The sequence below is a fragment of the Monomorium pharaonis genome, chromosome 1 (genome assembly GCF_013373865.1).
Source record: "Monomorium pharaonis isolate MP-MQ-018 chromosome 1, ASM1337386v2, whole genome shotgun sequence".
NCBI classification, from domain to species: Eukaryota; Metazoa; Arthropoda; class Insecta; order Hymenoptera; family Formicidae; genus Monomorium; species Monomorium pharaonis.
The window spans coordinates 8,649,512-8,667,582 of record NC_050467.1 but is presented as its reverse complement, the minus strand read 5'-3'; the positions used below and the strand labels follow the sequence as shown (position 1 = coordinate 8,667,582).

At 37.9% G+C, this 18,071-nt stretch overlaps 1 protein-coding gene across 8 annotated transcripts in view; it reads left to right on the top strand.

Annotated features, from left to right (window-relative positions):
- The window catches only part of LOC105831246 (protein phosphatase 1L), a 264,636-nt gene that overhangs the window by 200,065 nt on the left and 46,500 nt on the right, over positions 1-18,071 (top strand). For 7 of the 8 annotated variants that reach the window (XM_012671246.3, XM_036292225.1, XM_036292221.1 and 4 more), the window contains one exon: positions 11,330-11,637. The exons of the other annotated variant lie outside the window; for it this stretch is intronic. In XM_012671246.3, the coding sequence (XP_012526700.1) occupies positions 11,330-11,637 (308 nt within the window). The remainder of the gene's footprint in view (positions 1-11,329; positions 11,638-18,071) is intronic. 8 annotated transcript variants of the gene reach the window in all.

Below are 18,071 nucleotides of genomic sequence, written 5' to 3'. Positions count from 1 at the left end.
GATGGCCTTACAACAGTCTCCGGATCCTTGTCCGTCGAAGTCGTTCGTAGGGGCTCGTCCTTCGATACGCCTTATCGCACCGTCAACCGAACAGTGAGGAGCCCCTGTCCCGCGCCGGCCGGCTCGAGCCGTCGCGCAGGCACGGACGCTCTTCGATTTCCAATAGATGGATCCACGTGACTCCGCGTGATCCTCGATCCAGCGCCGCGCTGCTTCATCGCTCGAAACGTCCGTGATGACCACGTGCTCTAACAGTGCGATCCATTTTTCAGCCGTTTCGGTAGGTCCGGCTGGCCAGGCCGCGACCAATCCGATCAAGGTGGCTGGCGGTTTACATGGCTGTGGCCGCTCTTCCGGTCCGCAACCCGGTGACGCGTGCCCACGGCGTGATCCTCACTGGGAGCCGTCGTGTCTCCGCGCTGTCATTCGGCGCGGTCGGTATCCTTAAGTCAGAGACGGCGACGTCCCTCTGCGGGGCTCGATGCACGGCTCGGCGGGGAAACTCCTTGAGGGGTGCTCCTTCCACTGTCGAGTGTCCCCAGCAAAGTCCCCACGACGGCTGCTCCTCCGTCGCTCTTGGTACATTCTTCCGATTAGCCCACACTCGGCGCCTCTACTTTAATGATTGTCAATAACAATCTCAAAACGGTATCGCGGAAGCTAAAAATTAAAATAAAATAGAATAACAGCCGCATCCCCCTCGGCTCGGCGAGGAGTCGCCCCCGACCGACCCCCTCGGTCGGTCTTATGCCCTTGTGACGTGCGCGCCGGATGCGCCACGTCACAGTATTTATTTATTTAACATTCTGACATTGTGCTTTGAACCATCATGTTTGTCATTTGAATAAGTCTCTTGTTGGTTGTGTGTTGTACTGGTCGTGATTTCAATTACTGTGACTACTTCTTCAAAAAGTTTTTTATATTTTTTACATTGTTTCTTCTTCTTTAATGACTAATGTACACATATTTCAATTTTGATAATTGCAACCTTATAGCAAGGTTTAACTACATCCATACAGAACTCATCGATTTGAATGGCACACAATCATGTAAGTTGTCGACTTTTACATTAATTGTTCTTATTAACATTATTTAAAAAAATGGTATTTTAGCTTCAGTTTTAGGATTTATCGGCATAAATCATGACAAATAGGATGGTTGCATGAATTTTAATTCATAACCTTCTTTTAAGTAAATTTTGCATATTACATTAAAGGTAGTTAAAAAAATTTTGTCTTCGTTATTTATTTTATATACAAAGAAATGTTCCCGAACCTTTTAGTAACATTAATAACAATTTCATGTTTAAAAAATTAAAACGCATAAACTTGAATTAAATTTTATTTTAATATAATTAGATGCAATTTCTCTTTTACTAAATTTACAATAAATGACCACATATAAGTAAAGTTTGTAACATTCTAAAAAAATAATTTCTAAAAACAATATTTATCTATAAAATCGATCTATTTTAAGTTTGAGAAATGTATATATACACAAAAATTAAAACTTTAATGGGTTTAATATTAATTATTTTGAACGACCTGACTTTATTAAAAACCGTTAATACGACGTTTCGATCCGTATTTTGGGTCTTTCTCAAGTGCGATCTATAAATATAAGTACATAATACATAAGCTCAAATGTAAAATCAATTTATAATTGATTTGCTGCTTTACTTTTTACATACATTTATTGTGAATTCTTTAGATTTGAGCTTATGTATTACATACTTATATTTACAGATCGTACTTGAGAAGGACCTAAAATACGAGTCGAAACGTTGTGTTAACGGTTTTATTTAATAAAGTGGCCAGTCAAGTCGTCTAACATAATTAATATTGAATCCATTAAAGTTTTAAATTTTTGTGTATATATACATTTCTCAAACTTAAAATAAATCGGTTTTATAGGCAAGTATTGTTTTTAAAAATTCTTTTTTTTAGAATGTTACAAGCTTTACTAATATGTGGCCATTTATTGTAAATACTACCTAAAATTAAGTTAATGGTAATATTAATAAAAGAGAAATTGCATCTAATTATATTAAAATAAAATTTGATTCAAGTTTATCCCTTTTAATTTTTTAAACATGAAATTGTTATTAATGTTACTAACAGGTTTGGGAATATTTTGGAAATAATCTCATATAGAAAAACTTGAAAGTCACATTGGGCTATTAATAAAATAAATAAATCGAATAAAAACATCGATAAAATAATAATTCTAATTTAAAAGAATAACCAAGTTTGTGAATCTTAGGAAGCTAAAAGAAAGTTATCCTCATTACCAGGGCTGGGTAAAATGCTTTTTAAATTATATTTAAAATGTTAAATGTAAAATACTTTCAAAAATGTATTTAAAATACCAAATGTAAAATGGGTTTTTCGAATCCATTTTAAATGTAAATGGATAAATAGATATTTTAAATGGTTTTTCCTAATATATGCGCTTTATTTCCTTAATATATGCAATATATTCATACGTTTAATAAATTTATTTATTAAGCCTACTGTTTGATTTTAACAGCAATTGTTTTTCAAAGGTATCATGCATTCTTCGATGATTAGGACGCATAGTCATATCTCCATAAGAAGATAAGTGTTTTACTGGCGCAGACGACGGGAGCGCAGTATTATATTTTATAAAAACTTCTTTAATTATAGGAAATCCATTAAGAGAGTCTAAACAAGTATCTTCACTTTGCAAATACTGCAAACATTGCAGTTTAATTGTATTTTTAATGGAAGTGTTTGCAACACTTTCATCCGAAGATGATCCCTCTTCAAAAGCAAAAAAGCTTTCACTGCGTGTGACTTCGGATACATTCGTCAAATCATTTCGAATTTTTAACATACGGATTAGTAAAGATTCAGCTTCATTAACAAGCGATTTTTTAACATAATTTTTTTTTCTTTTGGTACCCAACGTAACTTAAAGAACGGATGGCTAACTGCTGCTAAAGTATCATCGTTTATTTGATAAGAAATGTCAAAGTAATTAATGAATCTTTTGTTTAACCCCTCTAACAGCACGACTACTAATTTTGCACAATATTTTAAATGCCTAAGTTGTAGCTTTTGTAATTTCTTTTGCGTTTCCAACAGAACTGGTAAAAGTTTGCCATAAAAATAATTTTTTTCGCTTTGTGGCCTATCTAAAGCATCCGCAATTGGTTTGACACATTCAATGTATTCTGCTAAGAATTCCAAGTCAGTGTCCTTGAATTTTGGCAGGTCAAATGCATCGCAAACACTACCAAGAAATTGTTTGACTGCAATAAGGTCATTTAAGCAATCAAAGATTGAGTTCCAACGAGTGACACAGGGTAATGATGAGGCCTTTCCTGTAATAGCAAAATATGTCTCAGCAGCTTTAAGAGACCGAGATATTAAATTCCATATGGCAGAGCATTTTTCAAAAGTAGAATTATGGGAACGAGCATAGCTTCCTCCACCGTTTCCAGATTTTGTTAATGCGGCTTTGATATCCACTGTGACTATTAGACTTAGTGTATGACTCGCACAGCGCTGATGTTTAGGTAGAAATATCTCAGATACGGAACCGGATTCACCCGCAATTCCTTCAGTTATGCCTTGTATAACGAAATCATCGTCCGAATCATTATTGTCGTTTTTATTCAAATCGATTGTTTGATTGTTCTAGCTAAACGTCGAAAAGGCTTTCACCATGTTTGACGCATTGTCTGTTGTTACTTTTACAATTTTGTTCGCGTCAAGTTTAAATTCACAATGTATATCGTGAATCATTTCAGCAATCCTGTCGTAAGAGTGCTTACCCTTAAACCTGCGACAAGCCAAAGCCGCACTTTCTCTCTGAAAACTTGCGTTTATCCGTGAAAAAACAAACATTTAAATACAAAGATATTAACAAATTAATAAGAACTCGTTACACGAAAAAATTTTTACTCGTTTTTCTTTGAATTTAATCCACTAAATCATATATAATCTTACAAAATAATAAATATAATTTCTAATAACACTTTATCTTTAATTAAAATTTGAATAAGACTGATATTACGTATTGACAAATAACTGCCGATACAACAAATTTCATAAAACTCCATGAAAGAACCATTACTCCTAACATAACAAATCAAACGTAGCTTTCAATTTGCATTATACATTATTATAGGTAAAGATAATGGGTCACCTTACCCAGTGAGCAGTTATCCCAAGGAAACTTCTTTTTGATGACGACCAAATATGCAGTACATATGTACTTAGTTTGTCTCAAAGTATCTGTCAGGTGTTGTAGCATGGCTGTGTACTTGGTATCCACTCTTGACCGTAACGTTTTTCTTGTCATTATGATGATAGAATTTGTCAGCTTTATTGACACCTGAGAAATTAATTTATCAACAATATTAATAAAAATATAACTATATGAGCAATATATAACCCAACAATATAAATCATAAATTAGATAAATTTATTACTAAAAAGTAAACAAGTAACCTTTACGGAAAAAACACTAAAAATAACACTTAAAAAAATACTCAAGTTGAGTATAATTTGGAACAAGGGGTAAACACTCAATTCAGTGTAAACACTCAACTTGAGTGTTCGCTCTTTAATTTACTTTTAATTAAAGTGTTATTACTCTCAACTTGAATGTTTGCCATCTAATTGAGTGTTAATTTCAATGTTAATCCTAAATTTAAGAATAACACTGAAATTAACACTCAATTAGATGGCAAACATCCAAGTTGAAAGTAATACTCAAATTAATACTCAAAGTCAACTGAACACTCTATAGTTGAATGTTTCGGTTAAACTTGTTTTTCTTGCTTTTGTTTTTATTTAACATTTTCTAATTCAATGTTTGAGAATGCACACTCAATATTAAATGTATACCTTCCACCGATAAATGTTGAGTGTACATCCCCAACGTTTCAGTGTTCACACTTTATGTTGGAAGTATACACTCATTTATTGAGTGTCATATCCAAATGTTGAGAGTATACTTTCAAATATTCAATATTTAAATCCAAACTTTGATATGAACACTCAATCATTGGGTGTATACACTCAATGTTCGAGTATAAACACTCAATCTTTAGTGTAAATACTTAAGATTTGAGCGTATACACCTAATATTATACACCTAAATTATACATCTAAATTTGGGAGTAAACTCCCAAAATCGAGTATTAATATTCAATTTTAAGTGTAAACTCTCAAAATTTGAATGTTTTTTTCGTAAGGGAAATTAATTAATAAATGCAGAATGCATTAATAAATAATTATAAATAATCGGGTTAAGCGCTATATTACCACATGTAAGGTTTTTAAACGCCTGATGTTCTACGATATCCATTGGAGACATTATCTCCACAACGAAAGAAGTGATGAGGTCATCTGCAACTTTTTGACTATTGCGAGAAAATGCACTGCTCACGCTCAAAACCTGCCGCTGCATCTGCGTTGTAGTAATACCACTAGTGTCAGGTTCTTCAAGCTGTACATTATTATCGATGTTATAAGGCCTTTTTCGTGAATTCTTGGACTGCTTATTTTTATATTCCTTATATTCCTGTATGGAATGGCCTTTCGTCTGCATATACAAGAAAAATTATACTTTTACTGTTCTATAGTTTTACTTAATAGATCCACAGATTAATAATTAATAATTAATAAATATACTTTGTATTAGATTCATAACATAAAATTATATTATTATATATACTGTAACCGTGCTCACGAGCGACGGCCAACTTCGCCTCCGTCCCTGGTCGCGGTCCTGAGCCGCCTGGGTGTCGGGGCGACTGCCTCCGCGAAATTTTCCATTGCAATGCTTAGTTGGGCGCCAGGTACGTTAAGCGTACCACTCTGTGTGCACAAAATCGCTAATGAACGTTACGGTAACAGAATCGCAGGAAAGACGGGCGCACGCTAGGCGACCGGGGCGTTAGCGGCTCCGATATCCAGCTGCTCAGCCCTAAAATGGCAGAAGGGGAGGTTCGGCGCGGGCGGATAGAATCGGGAAGGCGAGAGAATTATTGAAGCGACATAAATTTAACAATAAAATTAACAAATATATTTAATAGTAAGTAGTACAGGATTAGACGGCTCTATGTGGCGGCAATGATGACCTGCGCGCGTTACAAGCTGACGATCGCTTGACATTACCTGTCGCGAATACGGGATAATCAATGAACGGATGACTTGACGTACGCGGGAATTCTCCGACGGGTCTACGCTTTTTATCCGGCGCTGTTGGTGGACGCCAAACTCCCGATGGAATAACAGTGTCGCCAAGGGCGATCGGGACGACAGTAGCTCCGAGTTCACGCGACACGCGGCGGGCTCGTGCTCCTCCGCACGTTACAAGATCCCACAAGTAATATGCGCGATAATTATTCTGAGCTCGACAACGAAGTAGTACAAGACAAGAATATGAAATCGGACGAAAGCGCAATTAACAACGATTCGCGATATCGATGCGATAGATTAAATCAAATTCTTTGAACAATAAATCATAAATGCGCGACAATTCACAGCGCGATTAATAGCTCGCGACACAATTATAAGACAAAATCACAGTTGACTCGGCTGCGGGACGCACACGCAATGTAATCAGAATACGAAACGAACAGCACGGAACGAACTCACGCGGGCGGACGCGATCGGGCGAAGCAGCGATACACTAATAAATTCACGACTCTAATCTAAGGACCACAAGATCGTAATAAATCCGTAACTCTTTCGTGAGTCGCCCAATCGCGAAATCGGTGGCTTTACAATTTACGACGCTCGTCTCACCAAGCCGGCTCCTTCGTCTCGGCCTCGTCCGGATCGGGAGGTCTCCGGCACCTGCATCCTCTTACATGGTGTCTCAGCTCGGGATCGGGATCGCACGCACAAGACAATACAACGTCTACAGCTCGAGTGCGGGATCCTAGATCCTGCGGGGGCCGCTCGGCGACGCGCCCCACCTTGCCTCCGATACTCCGGGTCCTTATTGGTCGATTTTCCAAAAATCGATTTTCGCGCAGCGCGCGGCGTGCACACCGTCGCCGGCTGATCGATCCAGGCGCGGTGGTCGATACTGTTGGGTCCCGTGCGCGGGAATTTCTGGCGCTTTCCTCTGGCAGGTTCCTTTCTCTTGGCCGGGCGCCTTTTCCGCTACCAGGACGTTATTTCCTCCTCGACAAGGACGTTCGTTGATGTCCAATTGTCATGATCTCCGCCGGGACTAGCGCGGGATCGGATTCGTAGGTCCCCGTCGGAACATCGGCCTCGCGTGCCTTCGCTGGATCCTAAAAGCGTGATTTGGCGGCAGTATCGGAATTCTCGAACGACACGAATTGTAGGCAAGATAAGGGCGGTATTACCTGCAGACCCCCGCTCGAAAAGGGTCTTCGTTATTCCCTCGGTGTCCGCTCACCTGGTGACCTCCGGGAATGTTCTCCATCGAGACGAAACGCCAAAAAATTACAAGAACGATCGCTGTGGCCACCGATTTCCGCCGCACTCGCGATGCAGCGCTCGCAAAAATCTTGATAATTATTCGAATGGACAGCACGTGAGACATCACACACACAAAAACACGAGATAACACGCTTTTGCGTCCGCTCCCGAGCGGGAGGACGCAGGACCCGCGTGATGTTAACGCGTAACGGCCCTCAGGGCCTTGTGATGGACAGCAGCCTGTGGCTGTCACGTCACAATACATATAATATAAATATTATTAATAATATTATATTAATGAAAATAATGCTGAATAATGCAAAAATGCTTACCTTCAAATGATTAAAAAAATTCGTGGTTGAACTGATTCGACCTTTTATTCTATGCTTACATGTTATACATTCTCCTTGTACCTTTTCGGAATCGATCTGAATTAGCTTAAAAAATGTTCCATTTAATATCAGGGATATTGTTTTATTATTTAAATTAACGTTAATGTCATTCGTATTTTCATCTCCGATGTCATTATCCTCTTGATTGCTTGTCATTTTCAATTGCAAAACTGCGGACATACCACACTACACACTACCTTGATTATACAGCCGACTATAATGCCGATACTGATACCCGATACGAAGAGATTATGTTCACGAAAATTTCCAACACGTCGTCACTTTTCAGAAAAAAAGCCTTTGAGAACGACGCGTCAGGCGCCAGGCCAGGTCAGGTTATAAGTTACAAGCGAATCTTTTGTTGCTGGGGTAAACGTCACGTGACCTATTATCGTCTGCGGCCTGGAGCCTCTCTCTCCTAGAGGCTCTCAAGCAGTGATGGGAACTCGCGAGATATTCCGCGTGGCAGGCGCGTTCATGACGTATCAGTACTTTTCCAGTGAAAGTAGTTGTAGGTACTATTTCGGGTACCTACAAAGGTCCAAACATGCATTTAAGTGACTATATTTTAATTTTATTATATGTTGTTTTAATGTGCCATATTTATTATGTTCAATTTTAGTGCAAAAATGCTAATAAGATTTTTACAGGTTTCGTATAATAAATGTTGATATTTATGTAATAAATCGGCTGTAATTATTACAAAAAAACATTATTAATAAATAAAATTTAATATTGTTCATAAGTGGGATTTTGTTTTAATATAAAATATCGTAAAGTTGGAACTATATCACTACTTATTTAGGAGGGTACACGTTGATAAGGTTATGGAGATCTCCCAATTAACTATCTGAGATTTGTAGTGTTCACAGACTTTTTTATTAGTGTTCGCGACTCGGCGAAGAGATCGCTGGATGCCCCTGAGGATGTTATGCAGGGTGAGAGGACGTTCGTGGAAGGGGTGTTTAATTAATTGCACAACAATTACGTGTCACGTGGACTCCGAGATGTCCGAGTCGTATCGTATACTTTACATATCTTAACTTATATACATTACACGCGTTTTCTGAGTTTTGAGAGCACTGATGAGATTGTCTATAGTTGAGAGATAATGTCCACTCACTCGGCAGAAATTATATTAATTGTTACCGGTAAAGACGATGATGCCCGTGAGCCGGTGTCACGCGGCGCCGGCGTGCGCGTAGCGTAATGAGCGTGAGTCTCTCGATGGTGATGTACCAGAGAATTGTGGCACAGAGCACTTGTCGGATGAAACGTCTACGATCTCACGAATAGATTCGAACACCAAACTATATCGAAGCACTAGCACGATGAACGAGAGGGAACCGCCGCCATAGAGAATACGTACCGAAGAGAGAGATTCTAGTGCTATGCGCATGCTGGCGCGCATGCTAGTGCCCCGCGATCTACGCGAACGATGATCGATAGCTGCTGCCATCTGACATGACGGCGCGAACTCAATACATGCTGAATCCCGAACAATTAGGCACATTCAAATCTCTTGGCGGTGCGCCCAGAGAATGGTCTCAAGATCCTTCGCTCTCAACCCTTACAGATAGACTGCCTCGTTCGCACGTCCTCTGTCGATCGTCTTCTCTCTATCGATAGATCGCACGACCTCATCTCGATACCAGCGCAGTGACGAGAGTCAGTAATGGCCGACGGAATGCGCCATCTTCCATCGTGTCGCAGCGCGAAGTTTGAAATGAAACTCATTTCTTACAATATTAATAAAAACTTTACAATTTTCTTCACATTTTTTAATTGAATATTAGGACCTTTACAGTACCACTAAATATATACGTTGATGCGCTGCGCCGCTGTTGCTCAGATGCACGTGCGCGAGAAATATCTTGCGAGTTCCCATCACTGCTCTCAAGACGCAAAGACGCAATTGGCGCGAGGACCTCGTGCGCACACGCATAGGCGTGTCGTGTCATGGGCGCATGCTAATGCATGGAATGACACTAGAGAAAATTTGTACGCGCTTAGAAAAACCATTTTACAAATAGTTAAATACTTAAATGTATGGATATTTCCATTATAAATGTAAATGGAAATGGTTTTCCAAAAAAGCATTTAAAATAAAAAATGCAAAATGCCATTTCCATTTTAAATACATATTTAAAATGGAATCATTTTAAATGTTACCCAGCCCTGCTCATTACTATTATCTCTTTACTTACGAAGTTATCTTTAACCAAATCAACGAAGTGATACAAGCTTATAAACAAAGTTTAGCAATGTATGAACACGACCTTTGAAAGGAGCATAAAAGCAACATTATTCAAGTTTCTTATTGGATGAGTCTTAAGAATTTTGAGCTGTGCAATGTCATTTAGAAAGAAAATGTACCATAGTTAAAAAAAAATAGTTTCGGGAAAATCCTGTGTTACAAAATAAAACTAAATTAAAATTCTTAAAGTTTAAATAGTGAACCAAAGGAGTTATAATTGGAAGCGGAAATCAGCCAGAAAATTCAAGTTGGGTACGTTGTAGCTATACAAAAAAATTTAGTCTCGATCTTAAAGTATACCCTAAATTTGTCAGTTCTTATAGAACTGTGACCATTGTGAGAAACGATTGTTATCTGATGAAGAAATTGATAGAGCAATCATAAAGTTCCATACCAGACAAATTTGTCAATTAATCACTTTAGACAAGAAGATGGCTATCCCTCCATATTTTTAAGATACGACAGAATGCATTAACAAAATGTTATGTAGACACATAAAGATCATCTTTAAAATACGAAGATTTTTCAGTTATTTCTTAATCCAAAGGATCAGAAACCTCGCCTGGAATCACCAGGTGCATACAAGATCCCTTGCTCTTGCAGAAAAGTGTACATAGGAGAAACCGGGAGAAAGATTAATACATACGAATTTAAAAAACATCAACAGTGTACCAAATATAGTAACTTTTTTTAATCAGCCTTAGCCGAACACTGGATGAAGACTGGACACTCCGTGAAATACGAAAAAGCTACAATACTAACCTCTTCTCGAGGTGACTGTGCCATAAGATATCGTACAAGTCTACAAATAAGGAAATATTCTAATAACCTTAACCGTAATAAAGGTTATCAGATAAGCTCGACACTGTCCTTCCAGGTTTTTAAGTGACCGAATATTCGATTAAGATTGATCGATTTTTTTATGCTTACGTCTTACGTTCTTATTTTTATGTGTGATGGCTTTTAGCCATTGAAAATCATATGTACACCATATATATATCCTGTGCACAACTAACCGTATCACTTTTGCAAATATAAAAAATAGATATTCTGAATCATTCTGTATATATGCATTCCTGAATTTTTCAAACTTTATGATCATGTTTCTTTGAATAAGTTTCTAAAATAACAATTTTTTGAGATATAAGAAAATCTCAACAAGCGTGTTAAAACTTTTGTACAGTAGTTAGTAGTATATTAATCATCACTCATATTAATTTTATTATATTAAACCAATTTGGTTCCAGGAAAGAGAGAGAAGACGAATAAATAAAGCCGGTGGTTTGGTAACTTTTAACGGCGTGTGGAGAGTCGCCGGCATATTAGCAACTTCTCGTGCTCTAGGAGATTATCCTCTAAAAGATAAAAAGTTAGTAATCGCTGATCCAGATATTCTGACATTCGATTTGAACGATCACAACCCCATGTTTATAATATTGGCATCCGACGGCTTGTGGGACACATTTTCGAACGAAGAGGCCGTAGCCTTCATCAAAGAGCATATCAATGAACCACATTTTGGTGCGAAAAGCATCGCGTTACAGAGTTTCTACAGGTAAATTACGAAATTTAATGTTACAATACAAAATTCACGTACGTGTAACATGTGTAAAACAGATTAAAATAATGTACATTTTGATAAAAATTTCTATAAAACTTTTTATATTATTTTCCAGCATTTTCTAAATATTATATATTTAAGTTAATTAGATACATAAGAAGGAGGGTCAATAAGCGTATGGTGTCCTCACAGGGTTTTTAAATTTTTTGTTGTCTTATGTTGATACTGTGTGATTCTTAGGAATACTAAGAATAGTAATTGGATAAGAAAAACTCAATCCATAAAACGAAAATTGATTATTAGTTTAGTTATACACTATGGTACCTTTTTATCTCTTAAGCTCTTTTCATGATTAATAATTAATATAACTGTGTGACAATGCGGATAATTGGCTAATTTTACGAGTGTGTTTATCCGCCAATAGCCGATCCATACCAATTGCATATACTATTTTTTGTTACAAGTGCGTAGAAAATGCGAAAGCGAAAAAGGATTTAGGGCAGAAGGCAGGGGGCGTTAAAAAAAAACTTTATTTCTTAAAGAAACTTTTTGTGCAAATGAAAAAGAACTATTTCTATATAGTTTTACTGATATTCATTAAGTATTGACTTCTTTTATGCGGTTTTAATATGACCGAATGTTTGATCCGATGTGACACGAATTGACATGTTAGCTATAGTTAGGTTCGCGAAACCGTTGAAGCGTCGGTAATTTTGCGAGTTATTGTATGCGTGTCACGAGATGATGCATGCGAGTGTAACGAAGGTAGATATAGGAAATGTCAACTGGTCGTCAGGCGATTATGTAGAAAAATCGTGGAAATAATACTCTTCTCTAACTCACGCTATTTGTTAGGACAAAAATAGTGAAATAAAAATTTATTTGCGTGGGACAACTGGTTCGTAGAAAATCGATTTTGAAAACTAAAGAGGAGCACGAAAAGACTTTCGATGCACATGTAACTAGTTTGTTAAAAAATATTTTTGCTTTTTATACTACTTTGCATATTAACCCCTTGCATGGTACGGACGCACCGGTGCGTCCCGACAAAATCGTATCGTAAGAGGCAAGGACACATCGATGCGTCCAGATCATTTTCGTGTTGTAATTCGTGTTTTCAGCGATCAAAAAACTGAAGTATACAAATTATTGAAAAAATTTGTCTAGTTATTTTCGAGGGGCAATTTAAATGCATTTGATTGAATTTTGGCTGTCACTCACGGGGGAATAAAAGGATACACCGGTATTTTTTCAACCCATAATTAAAGTTTTTTGAATTTAAAAATTAAAAAATTTTTCTAAATACATATTTTTTAACTCCATGAGTGTCAGACAAAAAATGGGAGCGTCCCAGATGCGCACAGTAATAAACGGATACAGCATGCTAAGTGAAACGGACACAGTAACAAATGGACACAGACCAAACGGACACAGTGCGAAACGGACACAGTAGCAAATGCGTACGGAACAAATGCGCACGGACTAAATGTGCACGGACCAAATGCGCACGAACTTACCACATGGGTTAGGACTTCTCAGTGCACCCGTACAGACGGGGTGGATGCGGAAGGAGGAGGCAAAGCCCCCCTTGCATCCCCCGCGCGCGCGCGCGCGTGTGTGTGTGTGTGTGTGTGTGTGTGCGCAAAGCATTTTCTGCACCTGGATTTGCAACTGTGTCCGTTTCGCACTATGCGCATTTGGTCTGTTCGCATTTGGTCCGTGTGCATTTGGTCCGGGCGCATTTGTTACTGTGTCCGTTTCGCACTGTGCGCATTTGTTACTGCGTCCGTTTGGTCTGTGCGCATTTGGTCCGTGCGTATTTGGTCCATGCGCATTTGGTCCGTGCGCATTTGGTCCGTGCGCATTTGGTCTGTGTCCGTTTGTTACTGTACGCATTTGGTCTGTGTGTATTTGGTTTGTGCGCATTTGGTCTGTGCGCATTTGGTCTGTGTCTGTTTCGCACTGTGTCCGTTTGTTACTGTGTCTGTTTGGTCTGTGTCTGTTTTACTCAACCTGCTGTGTCCATTTATTACTGTGCGCATCTGGGACTCACTCTAAGAAATGCACTTGTGTGCCAAGAATGCTATTAGTGACATAAACTTTGAAATATGAAGTAAGTCACTTTTCCGGGGTTTGTTGGGGTGCTGATCACGAATTTAAGGTCAAAATTCCCAAATTCAAAATGGTCGACCCAATTAATATGGCGGACCGAATATTTCACCCTTATTCACTATCTGTGTATGAACATTTTTATGCGACAAATTTTTTAAAGAACTTTTGAATTAAAGGTTTTTGATGAAAAATTATCCATTATCCCAGGTAGCAAGGTGACGTCTAATTGACGGCATTTTTTGGTCATTTTATGACGAACCAGACGTCATAATGTCGAGATAAAATGACGTCTAAATGTCGTAAAACTGACGTACATTTGTCTCATCTTAACGACGTCATATATTGACGTCAAAAGTACGTCATTATTTTCATATTATTGACGTCATTTTCAAGAAGCTAGTATCGTACATTTGACGGTATTTTATTGTTATTTTTAAGAAAAAACATAGGTTTTTAGGTTACATTTAATAAAGACGACATTTTAACGTCATTTTTATGACTATCCCAGGTAGTAAAAGCCGTTATTTTGACGTTTTAGAAAATATTTCGGGTACATGTTCTATACAGGGTGATTCAAAATAACTATATGTCCTTACATAGACGTATTCTTAGTAATATTCTGAGTCAATTTTTTCTTTCGCAAAAAATTATCCAGAGCTTAGATTTCTGGATATAATAAGAAATAGTTTACGTATCCTGAATCAGATACAAGAGGTAAGCAGGGGTGGCACAACTCACCGCTGCTCGCAGGCACCACGAGCACCGCGAGTGTTTTATCAGTATAATTGCTACACTGCAAAAATGATTTATTGATGTTATAAAATATGTGGATGTTTCCGTCATAAAGCACTTTTGGCCAATTTTATTTTGACTGATTTTTCTACCATTGACATTCAAGGGGTTAATACGAAGTAATATGATGGGGTTAGAATTGGAAAAAAAATTTATGGGTTATTTCGCTACTTTATTTTGGATTCCTTAAGGGGGCCGTCTACATTAGGAGACCAAAATTAAGCACTTATTTATGATTTTTAAAAAATGAAACTAAGAAATGGATCTTTTTGCGATTTTTTTCACTTATTATACGTGTCTTTAGGTACTCAAAACAATTTTTATTACAAAATTTTATTTATTTAATTATAAGTTGTAAGCAAAAATGCACAACTGCCTTAAAACATTCCTTCCACATCGCGTACACGATAACATCCAGTAGAATCGACTGAAAGGAAAAAACCAAAATTTTTTGTAAAGTTTATGAGTATAGTTTCTAAGTGAACCTAAGAAAGCCATACATTTATTTAAAAAAATTTATAAAAATGACATTTTGAAAAAAAAAAATTGATTTTTTGTGAAAAATTTTTGACTTTTTTTTAAAATAACTTTTTTTTTAGATGACTTTTAATTTATATTTTAGATTCACACAGAAGATAATTTAATAACCTTTAATTTAAAAAAAATAGAAGTAAATGCGTCGATTAGTTTTTTTTTAATTGTGTACGCAGTTTCGAAAAAAGTGGTTTCGAGAAAAACGCGTTTAAAGTTTCTAATCAAAGAAAAAGGTTGATAAAAGCTTGCTAATGATTGTTTATCCGTACTTTTTGATTAATCTACTATCCCTGCTCCATATAAATGTCCTCAGTGTCTTCATACAATTCATTCTTCTCCAACAGCCATTGTTTGTCGTAAGTACGCGTTTCCTGCGCAACAGATCTGCTACGACGATTTTGGCTAATCGTGCGATTTTCGTTTATTCTATCCGCAACATCTCTGCATACTAGTCCAATAATTATTTCCATGCATAACATGATTCTTAGAACCGACAAATAGCCTTCATTGAAAATTCCAGCAGCTATGTAAGCAGCAATTTCAATGATTTTGCGGCCGCAATGGAAGTGTTTTGGGGCCAGTTGCCAAATTGTCGCATTAAAACTTTCATTAGCATTTTGTATATACCCACCTAAATACCTCTCAAGTAATTCTTTCCGAGCAGGCAATGTACCTTTTCAAAGACCGTTAGGGATTTTTACTTGCCATCCCGTTCGGAGCGCTCGGGACGTACGCACTGCACGTGCTCATTTCGGCCTGATACAATTTGAATCTATATTTGGGACTTCAGGAGCATGTTCTACGGATGAAATACTATCGCTTTAAGAAAAAAAAAACTGGATTTTTTTTACCCTCTAATGTAGACGGTTCCCTTAAGAGATTTTGCAAAATCATATGATTGATTTACACATCTTTTACGTCACACAATACACACACGCACGACTACATTTAGATGTACATTGGTACTGAAAAAATGAAAATACATGTTGATCTATTTATACGTAAATTCACACACGTATAGTATTTACATATACATATTGGTGTATACGCAGAAATGATATCGACGTGGGGATCGCGAAGATGTTGCATCCTTTACCAACGCCGCACGCTCAAAAAAATAGAATTATGATGAGTGAGAAGACGTGATACCGATTCGCCGGTATCCGTTTCACTCACACTCAAGCAAGAGACGTCATTAGTATCGAGTGCGAGTGAAACAGATATTGGACACCGGCGAATCGGTATCACGTCTTCTCACTATTTATAACTCTATCTTTCTTGAGCGTGCGGCGTTGGTGAAGGATGCAACACCGGCGCGATCCTCAATTTTTTCCTGCCCACTTCACCGCGCGTCAAGCAACACGTACGGCGCTTCGTGTGTGTGAATGTGTTCGCCGCACTGGTTCGAGGGACACCATTTCTGCCGGTGCGTGTACACATATTTATATATTATTCTCACGATTTTTTAAAGCAAGTTTGCATGAAGATAATGTACAGAAAATTTTTTTGCTTGTTATTAAATGTTTCCAAATCCATTGTGTGGTTATTATGTTATATACTTTGAAGTATCAACATATATAACAAAATAACCACACAATGGAATTGGAAATATTTTATAACAAACAAATTATATTTATGTAGGATCTCATACCGTTTTCAATCTTATTAACATGCTTACTAACATAATTTAAATCATGATTTTATAAACAGGCATGTTAATAAGGTTGAAAACGATATGAGATCGTATATAAATATAATTCAATTAATTGGAAACAATTTTGCGATAAAAAGAATAGTTTACGTCTGTTATAGAAGCTACCGATGAAGAGTCTTTATAAACTTTTATGTGAAATGCTATCTTTAAAATTTATTTTCTTCGACGGATTTTGTTTTTTTGGACTGAAAAATTATTTTTGTTACACGTGCGTCAAAAGCGTTTTTTTCTGTAACTCTTTACTGGCCAGAAAGTTATTGATTGTGTACGGGCAATTTTCTTCCACAAATAACTCTCCCATCGATCAACTGTGCGGAAAAGTCATGCAAAAATGATTTCCGCACGATTGATCACTTTTTTACACGTTCTTCTTTATTCTGATTCTCGCATCGTACCACAGTCACGTTATCTCTCGACATATGGTAACTCGTGCGGATGAACGCACCTGCCTACGACTAAATTTTTAGGAGTGGCACCCGTTTGCCCACGTCAATATTGGCCACGGTCCCGATTTGCTACGTCAATATTGGCTACGTAAATATTGACCTTGTCAATATTGGCTACAATCCCGATAGACCACGGGGTGGATTGGCCACGTCAATATTGACCACGCGTCAATATTCGACATGTCAATATTGCCCACGTCAATAATGGCCATGTCAATATTGACCACGCGTCATTATTGGCCACGTGTCAATATTGGCCACGTCAATATTGGCCACGCGTCAATATTGGCCACGCGTCATTATTGCCCACGCGTCACTATTGCCCACGCGTCATTATTACCCACGCGTCAATATTGCCCACGTCAATATTAATCAATTTTTTTAGCGTGGAAAGTCGCAAACTCATGTCGTGCAGAGAAATGCTTTGCACACACACACACACACACACACACACACACACACACACGGGGGGGGGTGTACAAGGGGGACCTTTGGCCCCTTTCCCGCATCTACCGACCAAGTCGCAAACCCATGTACAGTAATGACGTGGCCAATAGTGACGCGTGGGCAATAATGACGCGTGGCTAGTAATGAGGCGTGGCCAATAGTGACGCGTGGGCAATAATGACGCGTGGCTAATATTGACGCGTGGCCAATATTGATGTGGCCAATAATGACACAAGGCCAATAATGACATGGCAATAATGACGCGTGGTCAATATTGACGTGGCCAATATTGACGCGTGGCCATTATTGACGTGGGCAATATTGACGTGTCTAATATTGACGCGTGGCCAATATTACCGTGGCCAATTCACCCCGTGGTCAAT